Here is a 26,883-nt window from a genome sequence, read left to right on the forward strand (position 1 = left end):
GCGTGAACTTGTTATATCAAAAAGATGTTCTTGGAAACTTTGCGTAGTCGCTCTAGTTGTGTTTTATATTCTTGATTAATGATTTTAAAATATTCAATAACTCGAGGTAGGTCAAGAATCCGGGATTTATCTCCTCCTGTGGGAATTAGTTCATAAATAAAAATCCACAAAATATAGTCCCTACTGAAGCTAAACTCACTACCCAACGTTGCTTTTTTATGTCATCCAGATGTTGTTTGTATGACGGTGTAATTTCATGATATGATTTATTATCAGTGACATAGTCGGACTTTTTCGGCGTTGGTGGTATCGGTGGCGTCGGTGGTGGAGTTTTAGGCCATCCTAAGATCGAACTATTATATATATCCACGGCGTAGTCTGGAGAGTTTATCTCAATTGCAGAAGACAGCGTTGGTACATGAACAGTTATTGTTATTTTGGATTCTTTTCCTGTGATATTTTTTATTTGACGTTGTAATTCCTCATTGATTTGTTCGATTTGATAAGACCCGGTTGGTAACCCAATGACGTTCCAGTCGGGAGTGCCATCTTGCGTATTTTTTATTTGCAAACACAAACGAATTATTCGCTGGTAATCCACCAAATGATTTTGATCTGATATTGGGCCAACTATGATATACACGTAATTGTGCTAACGCGATCTCGTTTACTGGAATCGCAGTTGGAAAATTAATACTGAATTCTGGTGAGGTCGAAATTATTGTTATCGAAGAAGTCTTCACCGGATTTGTATTTGTGACTATATCAAGCAGAGCTCGATGAAGTAATTCCGTCATTATTTACCTTTTGTCTTTTTAAATGACTGGTGTAGTCTTCGTATATCTTTGCCATTAGCGTAAATTCGGAATCTGATATTGCTGTATCGTCGAGACTTGATGATATCAGCGACGATAATTTCGAGTAGGCGCTCGTGGCCGCATTGTTTAACTTTTCATAATCGTGCAATTTTGTTAGCGCGCATGAAGATATTTTTTTTTTTTTTTGCGATAATATTAGCAACGCCTGCAATTGTCGTTGATGTTGAATCTGTCATTGTTACCGCGATTGCAGTTGTCACTGGTGTTAGCGCTGATAATACTAATCCAGTGGATGCAACTAACGCGGATACTGAGTATACTATTGTGTCTAGGATAATTACACGTCGCTGAAATTTTTTTACTTTTATTGTGCATTTGTCAATGGTATTTTTTAATTTTGATTGCCATTCGCGTACTTGATCGTATCTATATTGCTGCGCATCTAATGTTGTCGTTGATGCTGACTTATTTTTTAACGCCATTTTATTATTTTATGCAGTAACCAATTGAGGTGTGTCAGCTACAAATTCCAAACACCACCAGTAAGATGTTGCGGTTAATTTCTTATCGGCTGCTTCCAGTTTAAATGTTTCTTCGATTCCCTTGTTTAATATGATAGTTACAACCCCGGAAAACTTGTTGGTGGAATGTCGCCAGGGATACGTTGTAAATATCTCAAATTTAGCGGCACTGAACACAGACATCATGTACATACCAGTGACTGTTGCGGTATATTTGATAGTATTATTTTGTTTAGACCATGTTGCAAATCCAAATGATACCGTGTATACTATGTTGGTAATATTCCCGGGAGTAACTCCAGATGGTATTTTAATCAACCTGGTTTTGTTAACGATCTCAGGAATCCCACTTACGATATCTTGCTGTGTTTGTTTGATCGTGTCAGTGTTGGTCTTGATATTGGAAAGCTTCATATCAGCGGTGGGCGGAGTACCAAAGAATTCCTCTGCGGTTTCATTAATTTTTCTAAGTTTCTAAAGTTTCTGCGAAGATTTGCAAACGCGTTTACATGAACGTCATACTCGGCCCGCAACGTGGATAATTTACCGTCAACGGTATCAACATAATTTTTCGTCGCGGTATCTTCAGGGATGTTGGATCTCTTAAACCCACTATTTTGTTACCGTTCATGTTGAGTTCACCAATCATTATATCACCGGTCTTTTTTACGCGTTCCCCTGCAGCTTTTTGCGTATCATCTCTTAACGCCGCAATTGATGTTAGTGAATCTCTGTCATTGAACACAGGGATGTTACCCGAAGTAGCTCCAATAACCCTACGAATTATTTCATGCCATTTGATATCACTAGTTTTTAGTTTTCCGTGTCGGTCCTGAAAAATAACAACCTCATCTGGGTCTATCCCGGATAACGATAAAAGATTGTCGATTTCATCTTTGGTCGCATATTTTGATAAATCTACATCGCCGCGTTTTTTTGTCTTTGTTTCGATGAGAGATCTTCCGTAAATATCAACCATTATTCTTTAAAGATTGTTTAAATCGACCAGCGGTATACTCGTGCACGACTTTGTGAGGTGGTTTGGTTGATTTTGATATCGCGGTGAGATACTTTACGGCCACATATTGGCGGATCGGTTAGTGTTTGTGTTGGTAGCGTTGAGTACCAGACTGTGGATGGATTATTTTGCACATATGTTAGAAATTCGACTGGCGGTGCTAACCCATACGAATCGAAATAGATAATTCCACGTAGATGTATCGCGTAAAAAACCCAGTGAGTTCCTGGACCATCGCTGTTATCGAGATTAATAATTCCGGTTTCTGGATTATTCGGTTGTTGCGGTAACTGATCTCTCATAAAGACGCCTCTGAAATATTTTATATTTTTGGCAGCATCGAGTAAATCAAAATTTGACATCGGGGTGAAAGCACTTGTGTTTTGTTTCAGAACCGTCTTGTGTACCATGAGGGCGGAGTTCCTGGAAGTCTTAACCCGCGTCCTTTTTTTTTGTATCCTTTTCCTGTGGCTTTCTTCAGTGCTATTCCAGCAGCGGTTCCAACAGCTCCTAACGCGGTGGCCTTAGCGACAGCTGGGGCAGCAGCAGCTATCACTGCTGGTTTCGCGGCGAGAAGAGGAAACATACTACCGGTTTTAATCATGTCTTTGACGGCTTTTGGAGCAAAATTAAGTTGAACCCCAGTTTTTGCTTGTTTTGCTTTATTGAAATGATTAAGTTGTGTTTTAGTCAGCGATAATTTGTTTGGACCGCCAGTAATTTGCTCCACATGCGCTCGCGTTTTTCGATTGTAATTTTTTTCGCCTGACCAGGAGTTAGAGTGACATTAACTTGACTGTATGACATTTATTTAATATGAGACTGATCTAATTGTTACATGTTTTTGAAAACATTTACATGTTTTCTTCTGGTGCGTCAATGACTCTCATTCGACCACTAATGCCTTCAAGTAGCATTGCTTTGTCACTGAGAATGACCGCGATTGCTCTGTAGGGGCCATAAACAATTGGCGGACCATCTGCAATTTTAGGTAATGCACCTACGCGAGCTCGGAAGTGTATATCAACGACAGATTGTTTGGATAAATCAAGATGCTCCAGCGAAAAGTAATAAATCGGGTACAAATTTGTAAAATCAAACTGTGATATTAGCGTTCCAGTATCTATATTTATATTACCCGACAGAAACGTCAGCCAGCGATTATATGCACGCGCCACATGATTATTTGTAAAACTTAACGATATACCCTCAGACGGTTCTTGTTGCCCGTTTATCCTCAACGAAATCTCGGTAACGTCGAGTTTGTCAAATATCATATGCGAACGTTCCTGATTATTCAGTCGACGATTATCTTGCAGCGCAATAAAAATATGTCGTGGCGCAGAAACCCCTTGTTGTGATGCTATATGCCAAGTAAATATATCTCTGACGGAACTTTGGATGGCGTCTGTGGTTACTGTAAGCCATGATAACAGTGATTTACCGCCTTGATTCATAAAAGAGAGCAATCGCGGTTCTTCTGTGACCGATGGAGTTAATACCGGTATCCACAATGAAAGTTTTGTTATAGTTACCATACCACCATAGACACCAGCTCCTCGCCAGATCGCAGCATTATCATCACCTTTTCTTACGAGCACAACTGTGTGTTTAGCTCAAAAGCTGACCTTTCTTACATCTCTGCAAAATCCGAAGATGTGAGAGAGTGGAATCGCGCACAAAAAATTTCTTCGTTCTCCTGACAACATTGCTTGGCGTGTTGCAAATCCTAAGTTGTAAGTCGCGTTAGCACTCATAACTACTGGCCCCATATCTGCGTCATTAGCAGCGTTAGAGGTTGCTTTTTGGTGTTCTTATAATATATTGAATATGATCGGCGTTGTTGGTAATATCTTTGGCAAACATCATTGATGGACCAGATGATCCTGTAAAGTCGTCAGAATATCTCGCTAGACCAATTATTGTTGTGGCAACATCGACATCATTTTGAATCGATTGGATATTTTTTCCATCAATCATATATATGGCGCTCCTAAACAGTGCCATAATTCCATTATTGACAAAACCAACTCGTATATTGGGATCGTATGCAGTATTATCCGCCTTTACAAGTTCACCTTCTACTTCAATAAACGCCTCAGCTTGCAAGAAATATCTACTTGTATCATGAACTTGAAGTTCGATACGCCCCCCTCGTTGATTTGGCTCTCGTGCGTCATAGGAATAAAATTGACAATCACGCACTGAGTGATCTTTTTGAACCGGCTCATCTATATTAAATGCTGGGTCGGATATGTGTTTGAACATTTTATACTATTGCGTATTTTTCCAAATAGTGATTATCTTCGTCGCACACGAAGTCCATTTCCTGCTGTCAAATTTGCTGTGATATTTCTTTGTGCGTCAGATTCCTGATTTATTAACGCTGCTAGTTTTTGATTTGCAGCCTGATTTATCACCTTACTAACATCCGCGAGCATAATTTCGGTGCTTGGTAATTTCACCGGTGGTGGTGAACCTCTTTGAGGTTTACGCATTAGTCGCGCTAGTCTTTCTTTGATTGCCGATAGTGCCTTACCAGCAGCACTAACAATTGCACCAGGAGCTTTTTCACCAGCAACATTAATGGCTTTCATTGATAATTGTTTTGCAAGAGGGCCAATTTTTGGTGCTAACCCCGCAAATAAACCCTGAACCACATCGCCAAGTCCGTCTCCATAAGTTGCTGTATAAACTGGTAATCTTGAGTTTACTGCTCTGACCTGCAAGGGTATATAGTGTCTGTTGTATATGACCATTGTTATGTTATTTACTATTGTTTAATCGCTGTAATCGTCAACGAGTTCATCAATGAGTTCTTGGTAAATACTAGCATCCATGACACCACCTTGAAATAAGCGCCGACAAATATCAGCGGCTTCATTAATTATTTCTGGTGAGTTATTCCCAGCTCGTTTTCCTCCTATGAGAACTTCTAACCGTGGAAAGTCATTGAAAATATTATCAGGGCAGGGAATAAAACCACTCCCCAAACCTTTGCCGGATGTTTTTTAATGCTAGTCGATGGTGTTTTTAATGGTGTTGACAGATCTGCAGTCACAACAGAGCTTGTAACTCTCCATGCTTTAACATCTTTCTTAAATTGTTCAAATTCATTTTCGTATTTTGCCGTGACCCGCTGAATATCTTTATGTGTAGTAAACATCAACCGTTCCCATTGGTCATACTTTAACAGTGGCGAACCCGGCTCCAGGTAGTGTTCATGATCATTAAATTCACCTACAAGAAGAACCGCGTTATCGTAATTTTTCATCTTAATATTTTTTGCCACACTCTCCTTGATTGTTGCTTTACCAGGTTTGTATTCCGGCGGAGCTTCGGCTCCAGGTAGCGTTTCTGACACATCTACGAAAACTTCTTCGGGTGGCCTTGTTGCAACTCCCCTGATAGCAGTGACCGCCTTAGCAGCTGCTTCAGCGGATCGTTCAGATGCGGCTGCTAGCCGTCTTGTCGCAACATTTTGTTGTTGAGCAGTACGCGATAATGATGTGGTAACAGGCTTAAACAATAGTTCAGTTGATTCTGTAAAACCTTCCTTAGCTTCTTGCTGTAATTGTAAATTTTTTTTGAAATCCTCCTGTACAGGGATATATTTTTTAAGTGCTTCTTCTTGCTCTCTAGCTAGTCTAGCTGTGTAAGATTCCGAATGTACCATTATTTGGTATAGCAATTTTTTAATTCATAGCAGCAGGGAGGGCATGCCTCCAAATTGTCACCGGCATATTTTCCTTTTTGTGACAAAGGCAAAAAACATACTGGCAATAACATGTAAACGAAGTTGTTTTACACCGCACTTTTTTTTTACGATTTTGTAGGAAGGCTTAATGAGTTAACCAATAGAGGCTCCTTACCGTCTCCTGACAAATAGGCAGCAGAGACGGCGACAGTTGTTGTTGAAATCTTATTTTGACGAATATATAGTGAATCAATTAGAGGCTGTTCGACCTCTCTGCTGCTCCATCGACTCACTGAAAATACAGAGTATGCTCTTCAAATACCTCCATAACTCATGGCTGATTGGTGAAGTAGCGATCAGAAGGAGGATGATACGAATTAATGTGAAATGCCCTATGTGCAAAGTAGCCAATTTTACCAAATATCACGCCATAGCACAGTGTGAGACCAGAAAACAAGATAGGATTAAATTAATAATGGAAATATACAAAAAAGAAAAGTATAAAAGAAATCAATTATTATATTTAGATGGAAATTTTCATAAACAATTACTAAGAAAAGTTACGGATTACATAATTACAACAATGAAGACATGTGGCCAAGTGATAACAATTAAAAAATAACATATGAACGTAAAAAAATTATTTTTCGAGAACTAAATTAATTTAAAACCAAGGATCAAGTGATAAACACCAAAGATAATCAATTAACTTAACTAAAATTTAAAATAAAAGTTTAATTTTTTTTTCTTCAAAAATTTAATTAATTAAATTTTTTCAAGTACTTTGTCTGCCTTTATGGGTCTATCCTAAAATCAAATTACTATTTAGATGGGGAACAGAGACCCCTATGGGGAAACGTACGTGATAATGACATAGGGCTAAGGTATATGGCGCCACGCGAAGTGAACAGGCCTATGAAAGAGTCCGGAAAAACGTCCCCATAGGGAATACACTCACACGACAATACACGAAAACCAAGTTCCAAATCATTCTCCTCTTATAGTAATAACTTCCTACTGTACAACTCCCTTACTGTACAGAATTTTCCCCTTTAAATGGGAATCTAAACCCTTTAGAAAATGTTTGGCAATAAACTAATAAATAAAAAGAGGCAGCCTAATTCGAGTTGGGAGATATACATACAAAATAAAGAGAGTGTTGACACCACCCGAACACAGCTGACCTCATTTCCCAAAATTAGTAATGCGAAGAACAACACATATAGCACTCATGATACATTAGGAAATATTTTTTTCTCTGTAAAACCTTAGGACACTGTTACTTCGCCCAAATTCAAAATTATCTAACCAGACTAAATAAATAAAATCTTAAAAATTTGATCCAATAATAAGGATCTTAGAACAACTGAGAAAAATTTGAAATAGATGGCTATCTGGACACAAAAACAAAGTATAGCACCCATACAATACAGCATATACATAAATAGCACACATGGGATATTAGGAGACCTCTAGCCAAGGTCAACTAAAAAGAATAGGGAAGGAATCCCGAGTTAGGTGATGGAAACCTATTCGGATGAACAGCACTATAGAATACACTAGAGAAGTCAAAAATACCCCGTCAAAATTCTTAAAAATCTTTTTGACCGAAATTCTTTTGAATAAAGTAGACAAACAACACATCTGAAGGGGACACAATTACACATAACACACCTTTTATTTTTTTGGACAAGTGGCGGGGCATCTGTCTGGTGCCCCCCTCCCCCCCCCAAAAAAAAATAATGTGCGTGAAAATCAGTCGTTTTTGTTGATCGTCAGAGGTTCCTTTTACACCAACGTATGACGGTTTTTACCGACAAAATTTCCCTCAGTACCAAAGACAAATGACGAGGCTATCGGTATTCATGTACCGAAAAACTGTAAAATGTGTTTCAAGCCATTATTACAGCTATAGTCCTATATCCGTCCTGACTTTGATAAATGTTCGTCGGCAAGAACAAAGCCCTAGAAGGAGAGTCGGCTAATCTCTTTGATGGATTGAAAGACTTTGATATTCAAGATAAAAACAATACAGATGAAAGCACTCCTCTTTATGTTTCACAGACGTTAATCGTATCAGTCACTTTCTGCTTATTTCCGTTTGTGTTGAAGGATACGTAATCATGGCACAGCAATGGACAACTTAATTTCTTTTTTAAATACTGGGCGCTATGGAATTTTTTTTTCTCTCAATACCATTGGTGCTTTTATTTACTCTTGTTCAAAACAAATTAATAACCAAGTGGATTTCTGTATATAGATTATCGTGAGTCACGTGATCTAGCCAAGCTGCAGCTGAATGCTTACAGTCGCACCAGGTATGGAAATACCTGAACTATTACCCAGTGTCCGTAGTGGACCTTGAAAAAACTTGAAAAATGAATTTGTCCTTGAAAATTCAAACATTTTGTCTTATTACCTTGAAAAGCCTTGATTTTATTGAAACCTAAAGGAATTAATAAAGAGTTTCGTTTTGCAGATTTAAATATAAAAAAGAGAGGAAGAAGAAGAAGAAAAAAAACGATCTCTAAGTTTGCCCGGAACGGAAATTTCCACAACTGATCACGGCGCAATCGTATGTTTTTAACTTCCGGATGTAGCCGCAGTTTAAATTTGAATCAATTTGTAAGCTTTCAAATGGCTGGCTGTCGATTCCAGCTTCATTGGCTAGACAAGGAAGAATATAAACTTCGGATTGTGAGATTTTTCGCAGACAGCCTTGCAAAATGCAAATTATGCCAGATGGCTATTCATTTGCGAGCAATGGGAGTGGGTGCTTTACGGTGCTATGCAGCTGGAAAAAATCCTAGCTCTCATAAGTTAGGTAATTGTGGGTAATACAGCAAAACAAGAAGAAACCGCATGGAATTGATTTTGACAAAAGAGGCATGTCTGCGTACATGGAGCTTCAAGTTTTAAAATAGAAACTGTATGTAGTCTTAATTATGAAATTTGTTCGATCCGGACCTTTTTTTTTTTTTTTTTTTTTTTTTTTTGATTGAGTGTAAATAGGACATACAGTAATTGTTATGAGCAAGATAAATCTAAGACTACAGAATACAGCTAAGCTGTGAGAAATAATATATCTAATATGAAATAGTTTAAAATATCGATATGCAGTTTTTAAAAAAGTGATAATATAAAAAACAAATATTTTCGTTACTTTTTTGTTTTATTGGGGTGGGTTGGGGTATAAATAATGAGGCCTTAGCACAGGAAGCCACATTAATTAAGATTTTTTTCCCATGAATTTAATATTCAAAGGAGGGTTTCAGACGGGTTTACAGCAGTGTTTTACTTTAAAAAATATATTATTTTTCGGATCCCATTTTCATAGTAGGAATTATTGAATGGGTGGGGGTCCTGTAACGGTGTTACGAAACACCCAAATCAACACCAGATCGCATTGTTTCTGCCATCTCATCTCTAAATTGCAACGCTCCCTCCCCTCCCCCGATTTAAAATAAACCTGTGATTTATTGATATGTAATGAGTCAAGTATCATTATAATTAAGATTAAAACATTTTGATTTAATTTTTAAACAATTCTTTTTCCACAAACCCATTTTTTCCAAATAAAAAACAATCAACCTATATCTTACTTACCAAATTCGGTAAAGGTTTAAGATTAATGTGAGTTATTTGACTTTATGAATACGTTCTTATTATAAAAGCATTAGGCGTACGGACAGAGACAAATGAAGACGTACTTAACAAGACATATACACATATCATATACTGTTGTATAGTTTTAATTTTATACGTTAAATATATAGTGTTAGCTTCGAAATATGTGGCACCATCGCAAAAAGGCAAGGGTAGAAGCACATAGCAAGGATGTGAAGATTCGTAAAGTCGCAAACGATAATGAGCAAAAAGTGCCAACTTTTTTAGTTTGCATTTTTACACAGTTCTGTTGGGTTAGATCGATTTAGACTGATGAGAAGCATATAAAGTGATATCAGATTTGTCAAAATCGGTGGTTGTTTAAGATTGGTATGACTTATTTGCCTATATGGAAAACATTCGTATAGGCGGCAGGCATTAGGCGCATGGACTGACACAAATGAAGACGTACTTAATAAGATATATACACATATTATATACTGGTGTATGGTTGTAATTATATGCTTTAATTCTTCACTGTTATATTTCTATACCAGATCAGAGACATGTTTAACAAAACCTCTATTCAGCCCAATTAAATTTTATTTGATGAGTATCAGTTCTGACATTGTATTGATCAAAAACCAAACATTATTGTGTTAATTACAAGCAACTAAATGCAAGGTATATAATCTTAATGTTTCATGAGCTCGTCTCTCATTTTGAAACAAAGCTTATATACTGCACATTTCTTGTTTTCATTTGTGATTTTTTTTTAAGTGAAGCATGGCAGATTTCAGTAAAAAAAAACAAAAAAAAAAAACGCGTAGCCAGGTTTCCATGTGGCGGATGCAAATCAAATTGTCTAAATGACTGTGTTAAATGTTCATTGTGTAAGAACTGGTGTCATAGAAAATGTCAAGAAATCTCGGACGATGAATTGAAAATGTGGGGAAAGATTGATCTGGACTATGTGTGCGTTTCGTGTCGTACATTGGATGGTAAAGAGTTTGACTACCTGATGGGTATGCATCGTCTGCAGAATGTAAGTATTGGCATTTATTTATAATTTGTAACTAATTTTAAATTGCATAGGTTAGCACACGCAAAAACTACATTCTTTTGATATAGACCCCTAATTATGTGTGTGTCATCATGTAGTACCATGGATTTTGAACCGATTCAATGACCATTTTATCTACTAACAAATACAGCCTATGCACGAATTTACATATTTTAATTTGTCTAATATTTATATTTTTTAAAACAACATAAGTGTGTGCTATAATAATGCTACAACCTGATCATACGATATTGCAAATCAGTCGCACCAGATGAATTTCATAACATGATGTAAGTTAGTCTTCACATCAGATGGGACAAGAATGCATTCACGTGTATATAGTGTATTACACTTTCTGTGTGAATACTGTTGTAAAATGATTCAATTGCTAGAATGTTTTATGGTCCACGTGTTGTTGTTTTTTTTTCAATGTATAATATTTCCACTCACTGTTGTATTACTTTATTGTCAAACAAAATTTGGAATCTTCTTATTATTAATTGTAATATATTATATTTCATTTAATAATAATGCAGTAAATTCAAAACGGTTGTTGGCTAGTAAAGTCTAGCAATGTTATGCCAGCCATCATACACATAGATCCAGCATGTTGAGTTAAAAAAAAACAAAAAAAACCACTCAATTTTCGATAATGGCCACTTGATTCGCAACATCTGCGACTATACATAGCAAAAATAAATCCCCTGCCCCTTCATCTGCCTAGATCAGGAGAAGGCATTCGATAAATTTATCTACAAATTCATGTTCATAACTTAAAAACCTTTAGATTTCCATGCAAATTTCATGCCAGATTTAATATTTGTAGTGTATATACAATACATCTTGCCATGGCTTATCTTTTTCGATGATAATAAATCACAAATATATATTTATGATTGTTAATAAATTTTTCATAAACACATAAGGCTACTTATTTAAAATTTACATTTAACTAAATATAATATTTGTTATAATCAGCCAGTTTGGATAGCGCTCACTTTGCTTTAGTAAAGCATTTGCACAACTTACTTTGTCACAATGAACGTTTATTAATAATTTTCGGCGTATGCGAAATTAATGGACACAACTAAGGGTGTGTACGTATAAATTTTTATTAAAACAAGAAAAGAAAAAAAAATTATGTAAATCATACTAAGGGCATTGAAAGCTAAATGTTACCCTGAATAATCGTTCCTTGTAACAGTTTCCAAATGTCAAACAGTAGAAAAATCGTCGATGTTCAAGACACGTGCGATGATATGCATATAGTAGATTCCTTTGATAAATAAAGAGGATTTGTAGCAGCAATTAATTGAATCAATTGTCATCACATTCAAAGCTGTTACGTAATTATACTCAGATTAAGGTCACGCTCAACCGTTCAACAATACGGATTGATATAGTCTATGTATCTTCAACGGCTATGGGTAGTGTAATCCGGAGACAAAAACATTGGATATAAAAATTTCGAAAACTTTTTGAAAAGTACGAAGAGAAAAGCAATTACTTATCAGAGAGACAACAAGGGACGAAATGAGACAGAAATTGAGGAATGATATTATAGTTATGCAAAATGATATTACAGCGCAAAACATACCAGATAAACTAAGTGATGATTATTTTGAGGTTGTGGTGGTTTTAATAAATTCAATAGTCATAGTAAATATTTGTGTCATAAAAGAATTAAAGGGAAGGAAATTGAAGAGGCAAGACGTTTGAAAGGAAAACTACAATATATACGTAATGCTACTTTTTTATTTTATTCTTTGCAACTATGTTGCCTTTTTTAAAATTTTGAATCTCAAGTGTCTCAAGGCTTCCGAAAATGTTGGAATAAAGCCAGGCCAGCGGAAACGACTGGCATCAGAACGGACTAAAAATATTATAAATGACCAATTGGATAAAGTAATGTACTTAATACCGAATCAGTATAATAACGAATCAAGTTAATTATGTTGGAGTGTGTGTGTGTGTGTGTGTGTGAGAGAGAGAGAGAGAGAGAGAGAGAGAGCGAGAGAGACAGAGAGAGAAACTACTTCTCTATGACAATTAAACATTTGCAGCATTTGTTTTTGGTCATTTATATATTTTATAGGTCATTTGTATGGAATCATGTTAGGGCCAATCGTTCCATCTCTCCATCGTGTAGTATTTGGCCAAGCGATGAAGTGATGCAATGGAGCGATTTGTCATTTATTTCTTAAGAGATTAAAGTCGAAAGATATAATACTAGTAAATTGCATTTGTATTTGTTATTGATCAACCCGACAAAAGAATGCGAAGTTTTAAAGAAGAAAAAAATCGGGGAGGGGAGAGCATTGTCATTTATAGGTAAGACGGTAGACACAATACTATTTGGTGTGGATTTGAGTGGATTTGGGTGTTTCATAACACCCATCCTGTAAAGTGTTCCCTGACAGGCTACCGTTGAAAGGATAAGGAGTTTTTCTATCAATAAAGAGTGTGAAGATGTAAATATGAAGGAAAGGACTGGTTGCAAGGAGAGTGAGTATTGACAGTGTAAGAAATGCTGGTGGAATTCGCCAAATTGATATAACACCAAACAAATGCTTATAAATGCAGGCTTTGCTTACAGTAGGTACAGCATGTACTTGGAGGAACAGAGGAAAAACCTTGAGCAAGGGGGAAGAGGACAAAAAGAAAGCACTGGATGAGGAAATAGCAGAGTTAGAGAAGAAAGGCAGGCACTGAAAAAGACATTGAGACAATGGCAGCCGCTGATAACTATGCATTGAAAGCAGAGACCCATAAGAAAATATAAATTATCATGACATCAAATAGTTTGAGGAAAAGTGTTAAGGACAAAATCATTGAACATCCAAGCTCTCGGAACACAGTTTGATGACAAGCTACAAGAACTGAAAAACTCACTCTAAAATATTTTGGACTTTGTAAATAGTGTAATGTTATTAGAGTCAAATGAACATTATTCAGTGACTGTATATTATTCCAATGCCCAGATGTAGGATGTTTAGTATTAATGGAAATGACATCAATCATAATACTCTTGTCTTCATCTTTGGTTTTTTAAATTGCAAGAAATGTTCCTCGTATGAAGTAATAGTAAGTAGTAACTTGTCTTTACATACAATTTAATTTATGAATCCTTTAAAATTAATTTAATAATCCACCTTGAAAAACATGATTTTAAACCTTGAAAAACCTTGACAAAAACCTGGAAAATTTTAAAAGAAATATGCTACTAACCCTGATTACAGAATTCATTTTAAATATACTGTGTAAAACAAATTGGGTATTTTTAGCTACATTTAATGAAGTTAACTTTATAATTTTCCGAGTTGCAGATAAGATCAAATTCGATATGCTGTGTGGACGAACTATGTTGTCGTGGTGCTGACATGAGACAATGTCCATTTTGAACGTAGTTTCTGTAAAGGTTAGAAATGCATACATTCAGTTTCCTTACAATAAAATATTGTTTACAAGATCAATTTTTCCACTTTATGCAAATGATAAACCATGCATTGATGAGATTAGTTAATCAGCATTTGTACTGGTAAAATTCGGTCTTGTACCGACTTGTTCCATCCTTGCTGGTACGAAGTACCGGTAATAGCGGAAACGCCGGATCCTTTCTTGTAAAAATTTTCTGAGACGGTCATTAAAAGCTACATTTCGTCGAATTAAGCGGGTTCACATGTTACTTCTGACCAAAACGTATGCCTGATATAACGGGGCTGTCTATTTAACAGGGGTCAAGATAAGCGGGGAAAACTTAGCATAACAAAGAAGGATTTTTTCGGAGTCGGACCAAAACCATCGACATACACGGGTTCTCGAGATAACCGAGGTCGATATAAGTCGGTTTGTCTGTAAAGGAAGTAAAAAAAAATAATATTTCTGCTTTCTTCATTAAACGAAATAAATTCATATTGTTACCACATATATCTTTATTTCATCATATGTAAGTGCATTGTGTTCTAAATGTGGACTACCAAACCCATCGATGGCCGATTTGAATGATGCTGTGACTGAAACCGTTAGCTATCCGGGAAGAAAATGTAAACAAAACTTGATGAGTGCAGAATCGTAATAAAATATAACCTTGTTCAGCAAAGGACATGACTATATTGCTATGAATGATTCTGCCAGCAATTTTGTTTGTGTTGTGAGATTAATAAACTTAATTACATCGTTCATCTATTTTGTCTATGTATGTTGCTTCATGACTAAATTAACTGGATGTTCATTTTTCAAATAATACACCTCATGGATAATACACTTGTGTTTGAAATGTGTAAAATACGCATATACTCAAGGTTTGGTTTACGACAATGTTTTACTCTTGTAATTTTGGATTTGTTTTATGCCTGTAATATACGCCTATACTTTGAAAGGATGTATGTCTGTAATATACGCCTGTACTTTGGTATGGTTTACGTCTCTAATATATGCCTGTACTTCGGTATGGTTTACTTCTGTACTTTGATATATTTTACGCCTGTGATTTATACCTCAAAAATACACGTTATTACATGGATGTATTTCGATACATGCGTACTAATTTTAATAATTTGCCTCTGTGTATGCATAAAGTACGCTAGTATTACGACTGAGACATGCTAGTATTACCCCTGAGATATGTTAGTATTACAACTGAGATACGCTAGTATTATGACTGAGATATGCTAGTATTATGACTGAGATATGCTAGTATTACACTGGTTTCTCATATTCAAGAGACACCAAAGAGAACCCATATTTTGGGTGTAGAATACGCCTGTACTACGCATATGATACATGCGTATAATATCGTACGGGAAGGTATATGTGCTGAAGATGAAATTCATGAGGAAGGGGAAGTTTTTAATTATGAAAATTACTTGCTGACAGGAATTCAAGCATCAGTGTGGCCACAGATCAAGAGACTAGGGAAGAAAAAAAAACTCTGATTTGACACTAAACCCAGATGATGGAATTTGTTGTTTTTGATATTTGATTATTGAGAATATAGACAATACTGAAGACAGAAACCTGTGTTTCACAGATGCCATTCGTAAAGAACTTGTTCAGTGTTCACATATTCTCATGCTCTTGGAACTGTTGTTGAGGTTTCATGTGGCTTGCTTGACCAGTTTGGTATGTCTAGACAGTTACATAATAGATGCTTACTGGTAGTTGTCGCATATAACTGATTTTGTCCTAATTCCAAGTAAGCAAAACCAAAAAGAATAACATCTCAGTTAAATTTACAAGTGTTTGAAATAAAAATATGTACAATTTATATTATCACGTTTTATAATATTCGCACATATATTTCTTTTCATGTGTGAAGAGTAAATCAACGTTGCATGTTTAAATATAAGGATCTTTTACTGATTGTTATGTCCTCATATATGTTTCTTTCATCTGATTTTAATAAGTGTCATTCATACATGCAACATTTATATTTGAGTATTTGTAGTTGATCACAATTTCTTATCTCTTCATATATTATGGTTAATGTAACAAATTCTAACAATTATTAGATTTTTGGCATGCCTATGGACTGGGTTGTTGGGATGGTAGAACAAAACTGATCTGGATAGTCAAACATTTCATAGTTTAAACTCATTTCAGCATTTATTTGTCTTTGTAAATCATTGTTAAAAAGATTGATGCATATACACAAAGACACCAGCTGTGCAAGAGACTCTCATTACAAAGTTCTGAAACAAACCTAATGTTTTCTGTGAAAGTCCTATTTACGCTTCATCCACAGCATGCAGATTTTCATAGTTCAAAAATACATCTCATCTACCACGCTGCAGTTTTCTAAGTTCCAAAATACGCCTTAACTAGTTAATTCCAATTTGCTAAATTTCAAAATACGCCTTAACTCGCCAGTTCCATTTTGCTAAGTTCCAAAATATGCCATAAATAGTTAATTCCAGTTTGCTAAGTTCCAACATACGCCTTAACTAGTCATAATTCCAGTTTTTAGGTTTCAAAATACTCCTTTTCTTGCCAGTAGGCCAGCGTTAGAATACGCCTGTAATTTTAAAACGTCTTAGACAAATGACGCCCATATTCCCTACTAGTATTACACTTCTGGGTCTTGTATGTATGTAGTATGTCTGTAAAATTTGCTTTTTTCGCTTCTTGTACCGCTCCTGTACAGGCGCAATACGCCCATACTTTTCGTACAGGTAACATTTATCCAAGACCAATCTTAACAATCTTTTCATGCTTAAATGTCACTGAAATTCTGCTTAATTTATCTCCATTAATTGGTTATTTAATTGACAAATATATTTCATCTGAATCAGATACTTGGTGGAATTCGTTGATATGAACCCTGACTGGTGAAATTTGATGACAGAAAAGCATGTTTAGGCAAGAAAGAATGAATGAAATACTTGTATTGTTTCATACCTAAATTAATTTAAAAATTCACTAAATTCTAATTTGTTGTGTACGAGATACCTTCTTTTTGTAAAACCTCTTAGTGCTTGAATGGGATTTAATTTTCTTTAGTCGTCAATACAGTAGCACAAAGGGAACATATTGCTTTGCTGTCTGTCTCTATGTCTGCATATCCATACATATGTGCATACATTGCAATTCCATTTTAGCATACTATTCCAAAAGCTTTTAAATTTAGAGACAGAAATTTTACATAGATGATAGTCATAAATATATGACTTGTTTAGATTTTTCAATATTTTAAGTCTTTTTTTACTTTTTGGGGACTTGTACTTTTTTGACACAATTCTTGTTAGCAGGTTTAAGCAAAAATCATAAGAGGTAGCAAGATGAATTTCGATATGCATTTTGTATACATATGAAGATGACCTGTTTAGATTTTCATGGCATTAGAGTAAATTTTCAGATGGATTAAATTGTGAAAATTTTGCGCCGAAACATATTGCTTGTTCTGCACATAGATTTTAGAAACACAATTATGGTTATTTTTACAGAGTTATAGTTGTATAGTTTTAATTGCAATTTGAATGGATGAAACTTTGTATTGACTATACTTTTTCATACCCTAATTTTGTGTACAACGACAAGTCATAGAAATCATAAATATGTTTTTATGTTTTAACATTGTATATAGCGAATATTTTCTGAATTAATAAATCTAAATTTTGTTCTTGAGGTAAAAGTTTTAAATAATAAAAATTATACACAAAATAACATACAGTCAAGTATTTTATGTTCTATTTTCTATTGTCAATTCCACTCTGAGAGACGAAAATTACAAGCATGATTTTTTTTACCTTTTTCCACGTAGTTTTTACGAAGATCGTTAATAAGATAGACCATCAGACTGCTGGTGTTACGTTTGCAGTAGAGCCCTATTACTCCACCTTTCATGATCCAGTTTTTGATACCATACAAGAAAGAAACATAAGAGCTGTCAGGTCTAACATGGCCAACAAGCTCACAGGAATCACCACCCCAAAATCAGCAGTACCCACATCTACCAAACCACTTAATATTGGATCTTCTGCAACTCTTAGTCCGGATTTAAAAGCAACTGGCCTTCAGAGTAATTCAGCAGGTGGGGAGGGAGGATCACGGCGAGAGAAAATTCAAGATAGAATCTCTTCATCACAATCTGGCAGTGGATCAGATAATTATATGAAATTTTCAAATAACCCAGATGATGAGATTATGAAAGGCTCTTCAGCATCGCACAAGTCATCAGAAAAATTGCAGTTTGCTTCATCGAGCTCTGACAATAATGGCTATAGTTTTAGGACACAGACTTTGCCAGGTTCTTATATATTACCCATTCCAGATATCAGGCAACCACAGGCTTACAACAACGATCAACAGAAATCTTCATTAGGAGGTCTACAAATATTCACTAACAGTCTTTCCCCTTTCTCAGCCTTTCCTGATTGTTCAAACTCCAGTGGTCCCCACCCTAGATATTTTTCTGTCCCAGATGTACATCATTCTGAAAAGACAAAGAAAAAATACAAAAAAGTTGAAAAATCTTCTGATCATCAAAGGTCAAGATCATCTGCAAAAATATCTCAGTTATCTGCAGTTCCTCCTGTGAGACAAAGTCATTGTGACCTAGAGGGTCAGAGTAAATTGGATGCAGCGCATGAGTCTCAAACTGTGTCCATGACCTTGGAAAATATTATGCTTTTGATAATAGATAGCTTTCAGAAGAAATGTACATCTTGCGCGGTTACATTTGATACTAGGCAGGAAGTGGTAAGATTAAGTGGACAGAAATCTGATGTTCAAAAAGCCCAGTTGATGATGTACACGACCCTTGAAAGAAAGCATGAAGTGACTTCCTCATCAGGTGTAACAGACTTACATCAGAAACTACTAGTTTTGCAGAAAACTAAGGATGTGATCAGAGTTATGTTAAAATCCAAACGAATATATGCATTTGTTCTAATTAAAGAAGACAAGCATTTACATTCATATGCCTTGAATTACCATCAAGCAAAGAATGGTCTTGACCTAATTGAGCAAAGTTTGATTCAGTCCACTATTAGTTTGATGGATGGTCAAGATAAGCTACTAACTGGAAGTGAGTGGACACGTTTAGTACAAGGTATAGAGCAGGTAAACATAATCAAGATACAGCAAGACACAAGGATGGTGGAAATTGGTGGTCTCCACAAAGGAGCAGTTGAACGAGCTCAGAATGAAATCATTGCATTTTTGAAGGACAAGAAACCACCAAACACTTTCAAGCAGGTAATGGATGGTGCCCTAGCACGATGCTTCAAGACAGAATTGGCAGATGGTGCAAGAGACAAAGTGAAGTAAGAACTTCTTGCCTTTAAGGTCCATTTTGTTAGATATCTTATATATTTCATATACTTCTTTCTTGCAGCATTTTATAAAGTAGAGAGGAGTACATGTTGCAGTAAAATTATAATGTTGATAATAACAATAATTAAAATAAAAGTGAAAGAATACTCAATGTTTATATTAAGATAAACATATATATTGTTCAGATAATTTACTGTGCAATGAAAACCGCTGTTGAGAAAGTGACATGTATCAGGTAGTGTTGTGGCCAGTAAACCATTTTTGTATCAAAGAAAACAGTTTAGGCTAGCAAGTTGGTATTCAAGTCAAGTCAAGCTGCAAATAGCAAAGATACTCTAATCTGCCATGGCATAATGTGTCTGCCAATAAGGGTCTATCAGAGATCTCGGAAACGCTTAATTACGCGTATTTGGACGCCAATTTTTTATTTGGGACGCAGAAAATCCTTGAGGCGGGAGTCCTCTGTACGCATGTTATAGGTGTGTGGCAAATTTCAAAGACTTGCCAGTCCTGCTACAGCCACCTGCTTTGTGGTGAAAATGTGTTGATCAATTAGCTGTGCTGATATTTACAATGACAGAATTCATTGACTGAAAGACCCTTTAATGTACATACATGTTGCCATTATAAGAGTACATCAAAAAGAACATGATACAAAAGCTGGGCGTTAAGATCAAAGGCTTTGACTGGCGGCCGGATGCGAAAATGTACTGATATTTATAGTGATTGAATTCAGAGTCGGAAACACCAAGAGATGTACATGTGGTCATTTATAAAATAAACAACTTTAGCTTTCGTTATTGTGTTCATTTCCGAATGTATCGGAATAAGTAGTGCACGTGACCTCAGAGTCAAGACATGTTGGGACTTAGACAAAATGCCATTTGTAAATTTGGATAAGTATTTTTGGGTTAAACGGCAAACTTACGAAGATTGTAACGAGATTCAGAAGAGTGCTAAAGCTGCTAGAATTGATAGTTCGGATAGGACAGTAGCAAAGTGTAAGAAAGTGTGTGATGCCTAGCTTAGTGTTTGGAATAAGTCCTGACTTGGATTGACAAAATTCAGTATCCCTCTGATGGACGAACAAGAGCTATTTAAGAGGTACACTGACTGACCATACTTTTTTTTTAAATGTAGCTCGCCTTAGCCCGGTTAGTTCTAGTGTTGTAGCAAAATGTATTCATCAATACATCAGTAGCTAGGCCTAGTTTTGATATCAGTTAAGTTGACAAGCAAATTCTTGCCCATTCACAAGCGTATGTTTTGATAGCTGATTGACCATTAACCCTTTTCCGAGTAAGGTAGCAACTATCAATTTCCTGCATGATATCCTTTAATGATAAAAGATAAAAACGTGTTTTAAGATCAGAATCGGTGATTATTAATTGCCTCTTGTACACTATTTCGTCATAAAATTAGTTTGAAACTATAAGTGAACCAGTAGGCCTAACGGGAAATAATTGCAGCCTTCGTTAAGTCTGTGATGTACCAGTTTATTAGATTGTCTGTTTTCGTAACTCATCGGGCAAATATTTTCAGAAAAATATACGGATCATTGAAAGCAAAGCCAAGGTATTATTTTATTAAAGATTTAACTTTAAAATGCAAATTATGTAGGTCAGATAAGTATGGGACAATGCTATGTTGTGGAATTCGCGAGATGCGCTTTAAGGTCTAATCTCTTTTCCGACCTGACACGTATTTGCGAAAATACGTGAAAAAAACAGCAAATAAGATACTATTTAACCATTGCCTAAAATTACGACAAGGACGTAGACAAATAAATAAACCATAAATTTGCAATCCTGTCTATGGACTGTCGTAATGAAGCTATATTAAAGCGAGTGATTACATTACGAAAACCTCTCCATCTAAAAATAGATGCACTCACGTCTGTGTTGATTCTGTAGGAAAGAAGAGACTGCAACTTTTGATGGTGGGACTCCTATTGTTACCAAAATGGGAGTCCTGGACTCCTAGTTTTAAAATCCTAGCGAGACCTCTGGGTCTATGTTGTTTGTTCTACTAATTACTACTAAAAAAACTGCACGGACCCAGATATGCTGGTGCATTATGCTATGGCAGATATGGGTCTCTGCAGTTTGTGGTTGGACTAATTTTTCAAGCGATTATAAATTGGTTTTACTTGGTTTACCACCCCAGTTTGTTTTACTCCAGCCAGACTCATCAAAATTAAGTGTTTAGGAAATGCCATTTTAAAGATATTTGGTAATTAATTGATGTAAGAATATTAAACATAAGTACATTGCAGGTTACTGTGTGCAAACATGTGCTGGGGCTTAAATCTTTGGGCTCAATGTTCTTACCTCTTGATTTGATCAGTGTTTGCATACAGCAAACTGTGTATGAGCAGTACAAGGAATAATTCATCAGCCACACATTACTGACATATTATGAATTTTCAGGAACTCAGGAGGTAGCTTGAAAATGCAGGAGTTGCCTCATCAGAGTGGGTCAGATAGGTTCCAGATTGAGGTGGTGGTCCTTGGTTCTGATTCAGCAGTAGAAGCTTTCAAAACAGCTCTAAAAGGCATCTGGCATGAGAGATTGGAATTGTACACCCTGTGTAGCTCAGGTAAAGGGAGGTATTTAAGATGTGAGTGGTGCAGTATTGCTCTGGCATGTATGATCATTAAAAAAAATATGTCACAGTAAAGATTGTGGCATTTTTGCATTTCCACCATCATGCAGTCATCGAATGAGCTTAATAAAGATGTCAAAAGCAGGGGCAGAGTGGGCTGACTATCGGAGAAATATTTCAACAGTGCGTATTGTTGCCAAACTTTTAAAAGGGGAAAAGGGATTATCATCAAGCATAGGCTTATCATCTGATAATATTCTTTGCTAAGTTATTAAGATTTGACTGGGAACTAAGATTGAAGAAAAGTGTATTATTTTTTGTTTTTATAATTACAGTTTATTAAATTATAGGGTACATTGAAGCCATTTTCAGCTATCCCTGGATGTATCATAATAACATGCATACAACTAAGGCTTTGAAAACAGGATATTACATGATGTCAAAGGATAGAAAAATTTCCTGCCAGATCAGAAACCAAACTTAATTCCAGATTTGTGCTTTATGCCAGGTATTGCTTCCAAACTCTGCACAAGTATTCTACAGAATCAAGCATCCTGAGTGATACCACTGAGTCAGTTGAACCTGTCACATTATCTTTTTTGGGGCTCATTATCACAAAATGAGACAGGTTGTTGTGTTAAAATCTTTTGAAGATATATAAAACAGTTTTTTAAAGATCTCTGCTATTGTAGAATTTGCTTTTAATGTAGTTCAAGTAGCTTCAACATTAATTACCATGAAGTCCTGGTAGTATCAGTCTTTACCATGAAGTTTAAGTAGTATCATCATTTCCTGTGAAGTAGTATCATAATTTACTATATAGTTTAAGTAGCATAGTCGTTTAATGCATAGTTTAAGTAGTATCAACTTTTGCCATGAAATTTAAGTAGTATCATCATTTACTGTATAGTTTAAGTAATATCATCATTTACTGTTTACTTTAAGTAGTGTCATCATTTACTGTATAGTTTTAAGAAGTATTGGCATTTACTTATAGTTTAAGCAGTATCATCATTTACCATGAAGTTTAAGTAGTATCATCATTTACTGTGTAGTTTAAGTAGTATCATTATTTACTGTATTGTTTAAATAGCATCATCATTTAATGTATAGTTTAAGTAGTATCAATTATTAGTGATTAGTTTAAGTTGTATCATCATTTACTGTGTAGTTTAAGTAGTATCATCATTTACTGTATTGTTTAAGTAGTATTATCATTTCATGTGTAGTTTAAGTAGTATCATCATTTACTGTATTGTTTAAGTAGTATCATCATTTACTGTATAGTTTAAGTAATATCATCATTTACTGTTTACTTTAAGTAGTGTCATCATTTACTGTATAGTTTTAAGAAGTATTGGCATTTACTTATAGTTTAAGCAGTATCATCATTTACCATGAAGTTTAAGTAGTATCATCATTTACTGTGTAGTTTAAGTAGTATCATTATTTACTGTATTGTTTAAATAGTATCATCATTTAATGTATAGTTTAAGTAGTATCAATTATTAGTGATTAGTTTAAGTTGTATCATCATTTACTGTATTGTTTAAGTAGTATCATCATTTAATGTGTAGTTTAAGTAGTATTATCATTTCATGTGTAGTTTAAGTAGTATCATCATTTACTGTATTGTTTAAGTAGTATCATCATTTACTGTGCAGTCTAAGTAGTATCATCATTTACTGTGCAGTCTAAGTAGTATCATAATTTGCTGTATAGTTTAATTAGTATCATTTTTGTTTAGTTTAAGTAGTATCAATATTTACTGTATAGTTTAAGTAGTATCATCATTTATTGTGAAGTTTCAATAGTATCATCATTTATTGTGAAGTTTCAATAGTATCATCATTTACTGTGAAGTCTAAGTGTATCATAATTTGCTGTTCAGTTCAGGTAGTATCACCATTTAATGGATAGTTTAAGTAATATCATCATTTCCTGTGTATTTTAAGAAGTATCGGCATTTACTTATAGTTTAAGCAGTATCATCATTTACCATGAAGTTTAAGTAGTATCATCATTTACCATAAAGCTTAAGTAGTATCATCATTTACTGTGTGGTTTAAATAGTATCATCATTTAATGTATAGTTTTGATAGTATCATCAGTTACTGTATAGTTTACGTAGTATCATCACTTACTGTGAAGTTTAAGTAGAATCATCATTTAATGTGTAGTTTAAGTAGTATCAACTTTTACCATGAAGTTTAAGTTGTATCATCATTTACTGTATAGTTTAAGTTGTATCATCATTTACTGTATAGTTTAAGTAGCATCATCATTTACTGTGTAGTTTAAGCAGTATCATCATTTAATGTATAGTTTAAGTAGTATCATCATTTACTGTATAGTTTAATTAGTATCATCATTTAATATGTAGTTTATGTAGTATGAACTTTTACCATGCAGTTTAAGTGGTATCATCATTTACGGTATAGTTTCAGTAATATCATCATTTCCTGTGTACTTTAAGTAGTGTCATCATTTACCATGAAGTTTAAGTAGTATCATCATTTACCGTGAAGTTTCAGTAGTATCATCATTTACCGTAAAGTTTAAGTGGTATCATCGTTTACTATGAAGTTTAAGTAGGATCATCATTTACTGTGTGGTTTAAATAGTATCATCATTTAAGGTATAGTTTTGATAGTATCATCAGTTACTGTATTGTTTAAGTAGTATCACCATTTAATGTATAGTTTAAGTAGTATCATCATTTGCTGTGAAGTTTAAGTGGTATCATCATTTACCATGCAGTTTAAGTAGTATCATCATTTACCATGAAGTTTAAGTAGGATCATCATTTACTGTGTGGTTTAAATAGTATCAATCTTCATTTAAGGTATAATTTTGATAGTATCATCAGTTACTGTATTGTTTAAGTAGTATCACCATTTAATGTATAGTTTAAGTAGTATCATCATTTAATGTATAGTTTAAGTAGTATCATCATTTAATGTGTAGTTTAAGTAGTATCATCATTTAATGTGTAGTTTAAGTAGTATCATCATTTACCATGAAGTTTAAGTTGTATCATTAGTTACTGTATAGTTTAAGTGGTATCATCATTTACTGTGTAGTTTAAGTAGTATCATCATTTACTGTAAATTGAAGTAGTATCATCATTTACTGTAAATTTAAGTAGTATCATCATTTGCCATGAAGTTTAAGTGGTATAATCATTTACCATGAAGTTTAAGTAGGATCATCATTTACTGTGTAGTTTAAGTAGTATCATCATTTACTGTAAATTGAAGTAGTATCATCATTTACTGTAAATTTAAGTAGTATCATCATTTGCCATGAAGTTTAAGTGGTATAATCATTTACCATGAAGTTTAAGTGGTATAATCATTTACTTGAAGTTTAAGTAGGATCATCATTTACTGTGTAGTTTAAGTAGTATCATCATTTACTGTAAATTGAAGTAGTATCATCATTTACTGTAAATTTAAGTAGTATCATCATTTGCCATGAAGTTTAAGTGGTATAATCATTTACCATGAAGTTTAAGTAGGATCATCATTTACTGTGTAGTTTAAGTAGTATCATCATTTACTGTAAATTGAAGTAGTATCATCATTTACTGTAAATTTAAGTAGTATCATCATTTGCCATGAAGTTTAAGTGGTATAATCATTTACCATGAAGTTTAAGTAGTATCATCATTTACCATGAAGTTTAAGTTGTATCATTAGTTACTGTATAGTTTAAGTGGTATCATCATTTACTGTGTAGTTTAAGTAGTATCATCATTTACTGTAAATTTAAGTAGTATCATCATTTGCCATGAAGTTTAAGTGGTATAATCATTTACCATAAGTTTAAGTAGGATCATCATTTACTGTGTAGTTTAAGTAGTATCATCATTTACTGTAAATTGAAGTAGTATCATCATTTACTGTAAATTTAAGTAGTATCATCATTTGCCATGAAGTTTAAGTGGTATAATCATTTACCATGAAGTTTAAGTAGTATCATCATTTACCATGAAGTTTAAGTTGTATCATCATTTACTGTGTAGTTTAAGTAGTATCATCATCTACTGTAAATTTAAGTAGTATCATCATTTTTCATGAGGTTTGAGTAATATCATTTACCATGAAGTTTAAATAGTATTATCATATACTGTATAGTTTAACTTGTATCAACATTGACTGTGGAGGTTTGTTTATATTAGCACAGAATATCTTTTACATCAGAACTTTTCCAAGGTCACCTGCTTTTATTGCTGTCAGAAAAATAATGTTGTTTGATTGCATTGTCTGCACAGATTTTATTATTTATATAAGAAAATCATTGTATTTTCAGAGGATGAGCTACAACTTGTTGTAGAAGCTCTGTGTAGAAGGGGGAAAGACTTTCTCAAAAGTTTTGAGGGGCGTCATCATTGTTATATTGACCTAACCTTGCCAGCTGGTAAATCTAAAATATCCATCAAACACTCAGCACCTAAAGGAGATAGGTAAAACACATAAGTTACAACCAAACGGATATGCCCACAGAATGTCTGTAAATAAATAATAGGTTTATTATACCTGTTGACATGGGATATTTCCCTTTGGTTTCTGGAATATTAAGAAAGGTCCAACTTACATTTTCTATTACAGAGACAGTTTAATATTTTGTACCAAAGTTTGTGTATACAGTCATACTAGAAAATACTTATCACAGATTTTGGCCTATCAGTTGTAGCTGGGTTGTGCTTTAATTTTGGCTTATCAGTTGTGGTTGGGTTGTGCTTTAGTTTTGGATTGACTGTTGTAGATGGGTTGTGTTT

The 26,883-nt window shown here is 34.6% G+C and overlaps 1 protein-coding gene across 14 annotated transcripts in view; it reads left to right on the plus strand.

Annotated features, from left to right (window-relative positions):
- LOC149797969 (uncharacterized) overlaps nt 1-26,883 on the plus strand; it is a 146,803-nt gene that overhangs the window by 32,935 nt on the left and 86,985 nt on the right. For all 14 annotated transcript variants that reach the window (XR_016421926.1, XR_016421929.1, XR_016421930.1 and 11 more), the window contains exons 5-7: nt 17,982-19,485; nt 21,925-22,094; nt 26,415-26,568. Coding sequence is in view for 5 of the 14 variants with exons in the window: in XM_089963050.1 (XP_089819176.1) it covers nt 17,982-19,485; nt 21,925-22,094; nt 26,415-26,568 (1,828 nt within the window). In the remaining 9 variants the exon portion in view is untranslated. The remainder of the gene's footprint in view (nt 1-17,981; nt 19,486-21,924; nt 22,095-26,414; nt 26,569-26,883) is intronic.

This window comes from Sinohyriopsis cumingii, chromosome 6 (assembly GCF_028554795.1).
Source record: "Sinohyriopsis cumingii isolate HCF-2022 chromosome 6, ASM2855479v2, whole genome shotgun sequence".
Lineage (NCBI taxonomy): Eukaryota > Metazoa > Mollusca > Bivalvia > Unionida > Unionidae > Sinohyriopsis > Sinohyriopsis cumingii.